Source organism: Cicer arietinum, chromosome 7 (genome assembly GCF_000331145.2).
Source record: "Cicer arietinum cultivar CDC Frontier isolate Library 1 chromosome 7, Cicar.CDCFrontier_v2.0, whole genome shotgun sequence".
Lineage (NCBI taxonomy): Eukaryota > Viridiplantae > Streptophyta > Magnoliopsida > Fabales > Fabaceae > Cicer > Cicer arietinum.
Genome location: NC_021166.2, coordinates 53,743,736 through 53,747,774, shown reverse-complemented (window position 1 = coordinate 53,747,774; position 4,039 = coordinate 53,743,736). Strand labels below are relative to the sequence as shown.

General features: G+C 33.3%; 1 protein-coding gene across 1 annotated transcript; it reads right to left on the bottom strand.

The window, feature by feature from the left end:
* Positions 1-693: 693 nt before the first annotated feature.
* LOC101508095 (F-box/kelch-repeat protein At3g61590-like) lies at positions 694-3,463 on the bottom strand. The gene is made up of 2 exons (XM_004510650.4): positions 3,055-3,463; positions 694-2,154 (listed from the first exon to the last, which is right to left on the bottom strand). Exon 2 carries the CDS (start codon positions 2,131-2,133, stop codon positions 916-918), a length of 1,218 nt encoding a protein of 405 aa, XP_004510707.1. The 5' UTR covers positions 2,134-2,154; positions 3,055-3,463; the 3' UTR covers positions 694-915.
* Positions 3,464-4,039: the final 576 nt, after the last annotated feature.

The following is a 4,039-nucleotide window of genomic DNA, read 5'->3' as shown; positions in this document are numbered from 1 at the left end:
AAGTCCATTCAATATAAATCAATGACTAGTACATTTAACAAAGATATAATACCTATATATGAAATTTCATTTTCTCTTGACTCTTTGCAAGATTACACTTAAGTGGTTGTAAAAACTGATGCAGACTAGTGAATTAGATAATTAAAAAACACATGGCTTAATCATTCTGAATATATAATCTAATACATACATGTTATTGTAGTACAGTCTGAATGTTGCACATTCTAAAGGACACTGCCACTGCAATGCACAACGAAATTGGTCCACTTATAACTTGTCCAAATTAACTTGTGAGTAAAAGAAATTGAACCTTCTCAAATGAACTTTATAAACCAAACTTTAGAATGTTTTTTTTGTCAAATAAATTTAGATACACTAAATATATAGGTATGTGACTGAAATTGAAGTTATAAATGACTATGGTATCAATTGGATTGTTGGTTGACTAAAGTATGATGATCAAGCTGATTTCAAAAAAACAAGAGTGATGTCGTCCAATATATAGAAGTATTGAAGCATAATGTTGCTGCAATGACGCAAGACACAAAGTGGTGGCAGATAACCAAATACATTCTTAGAATAGTGGTTGCAATCACTGGTGATAATAAACCATTTGTGTTTAGGTGCACAAATGTTTAGTTTTGTACCTTGTGCCTGTTACCATTGAATATCTCATTGGAACGCATCATAAAATAGATAGAATGAGAAAATGTATAATATATGTAGCTATAGTTGTAATTTCAGATGTTATAGTATCCCACAATAACAATCTTTAATCAGCAAGTACACTTTGTATAAACTGTTGAAACATGAAACAGATAAATTATATTAAATTTAAACTTAAGAACAATGGAGTAATAAATAGCCAAAAACATGGCACAATTGTCAATAGGTAGATTTCTATGAGAGAACAAACTATGGAGAAATATCAAGCCTAGGCTCAAAGCAAAAACCAGTGAAAAGCTGTAGAGGAAACCTCTTCATTACCGGGCATTTCTGCGCCCATTTCCATTGTTTAACTTTCATGTCGAATGTGAGAAGTGCTGGAGATCCATAACTTTGAATATATATAAGATCATCTATGCCACGGCTAGCGAAAACATCATCAAACTCTCCAAAACCTTGGAAGTATTTGTGCGGCATTCGAACAATTTCTTCCAACTTTCGATCATGAAGAACCCAGATACCAATCCCTTTGATTATGTCCGGTCGTTCGTGTTTGCCTATTCCCCCCACCATTACAAGCTTATCCTTCATATTCATTAGACGGCCACATGTTAGAGAACAAGGTACATTAATAAAGCTCCTTCTCAAGCTAACTTGAGAAGATCGGCCGGAGATATTGTATGAAACTAACGCGTGACGGTTTTCGGGTGGAACGCCACCAGTAGAGTAAACTAGAAAATACAGCACACCGTTGCATATCACACTCTCATCACCACCTCTCCACCCCATCAGAACCTCGGTTAGTGGCGTCATCCATGTCTCCTTGTCTGATTTGTATATATGAATCGAGATATCCCACTGGAAAAAGTTATCCGGAACTTGCTTTGATTTCACAATTGCCACAGTGTAACCATGGGATTCCCTGTCCACTGACATTGCTAATGCGCCATAATCGGAAAATCTCAACCCTGGAGGCTCCTGAAGCTTCCTGCAGCTTTTGGTAATAGGATTACACATGCATAACTCGCTTCGGCTGTCATTATCCATGAAGCAAACTAAGCCATATGAAGAAGAAACGAACCAATTAGCAGTTCCAATGAAGGGGCGTACAATGCAATACCATTTCCGAAAGTTCGGATCATAAGCACAACCAGTTGGTTCATCGGAGCTTGTAAACATAAAGTACCACGGCTTCTGTGGTGGCGAATTGGAAGGGTTCCATAAAAACCTTTCAGAAGTAACAATCTCATACCATCTTTTACACACAGCACTTGCTCGGAAAATGCTTGCAACGGGGAGATAGGCAAGGATACGTTCCAATAACTCATCAGGCATAATCATGTCCAGCGAAACAATGGCCCCATCTTTATCAACTTCCTCGCCCGGTTCCAAGAACAAATCAATGTCCTTCGACTCCTTTCTGGTGTCATCATCATAGTGGCTGATCCATGCTGTTTCTCCAGCCATAATGGAATCACAAGTAAAGGCCTAATGAACATATTTAAAGAACAATTAGCTATGATTATTAAAACAAAACAACATAATCATAAAGAAAATCAAAGATTTTATCACTTGTAGATAAACCAGATCATGAAAATTAACTTAAACAAAGTGACACGCCACAACACAATTAGCAAAAGACTGTTTATATCAAAAACAAACAAACAAACAATACTACCATGAAAAAACATAGAGAAGATCAAATGTACAGACACAACAGAAAACTTTACCAAGATATGAAGATTCCTTTACAAACAAATTCATCTTCCTTTTAAAAAGAAAATCGTACAAAATCTGAACTTGACAAAAGGACCAATATTAGGGATAAAGGGAAATTATAGCTCTAACTAAATATATGGTCTAGAAAGATCATAGTATTAGCAATCAAATAAAACCACACAGAAAGAAATACCCTTAAAAATGTTTGGTATTTTGAAACAAACATTGATATTTGCTTATAGCACTAGCAGATTCTACCAAGTAAAATAACAAAGAAAGCATGAGCGAAATCCACACATAACACAAAGGAATAGATTATTATCAAATAGAAGCAACAATTTTTTTATGTAATGATTAAAAAAAGAAAAAATAAGAGGGTATTTAAAATCCAACATTGAAGATGAAAAAAAAGTGTTTTCTGCAGAGAGAAACATCATTAAGAACAACAATAACAATTTTTCATATGAGAGTAAAACGAATCAAATAAAATGATTAAAAAACCACAAAGCTAATATCCAATCTCCTTGATCCTAATATGAAAAATCAGCGGAAGAAGCAATCTCAACATATATAAAATTACAAAAACACATACAGATCAATGAACACAAAAACTTTTGAAAAAAAAGATTTTGATAATTAAAAGATGAAACCCATTTAACATAGAGATACCTGGTTAGAAAGGGTGAGTCGAGTAGTGTCAGTGTGGAAAAGGGTGTGAAGACATGAAGCGAGTATTGGAGCGTATATATATAGAGAGAAAAAAGAAGAAAAGGAAAAAAGAAAAAGAAAAAGGGAAAATGGGTATAGTTAGTTAGAAGGGAATTAAGAGTAGCCACAAAAGCATTGAAGTTTAAGGGTGAAAAGAGAATAGGGGACGTATGAAATTTTGCTTAAAATGGAAGAACAACGAAATGGGCTGCTCTAGATTTGGTTGATAAACAAGGCCAAACAAACACACACACACTAAATAGAGAGAGAGAAAGAGAGACCAAAACGACAGGTAATGGAGTGTGGTTTTTGCTTTGGGATGGATGGTGCTTTGCTTTCTTTGTGGGGAAGAGGGAAAGGACTCAGTTTTAGTTTTCTTTTTTTTATATTTTCTTTTAGAATAATCATAATAATATACTTCTTTCGCCACACGCTTATAAACAATTATTTTTATTAAGAATATTACTTACCTCAAATTAATTTTCAATATTTTATGTCAAATATATTTTTAATTATTAAAAGATAAATCATTTGAATATCAAATATTCAACTTTTCACATGGTTTTTTTTTATCAATATATCATTTTTTTTGTAAAAAAACTGAATTAAAAGGGTTTTCTTTTTAATATCCCAATTTTTGAAATTTTTTTTCAATATACTTCCTTTTGAAAACTATATACTAAATTACTACTTTTTTTTTACTTAGTTAGAACTCGTCATTTGTAAAGTCGACTGCCTTAAAAAAATTCGAGTTTGCAGTGGAACTTTCTTAAGAATTCGTTTTTTTTTTTAATATTTTTTTCTCCAAATCGCCTTTTGAAATCATGACTTTCCAAGGTACATAAGGAAAGTCGTCATTGCAAATTCGGACTTTCTTAAGGAAGTCGTCTTTGCAAATGGAGACTTCTAACTAAATCAAAAAAAATTTGTATATAATTTTCAAAAG

Excerpts from the sequence above, each read along its gene's own strand:
- LOC101508095 (XM_004510650.4), bottom strand. The coding sequence starts at position 2,133 with ATGGCTGGAGAAACAGCATGGATCAGCCACTATGATGATGACACCAGA.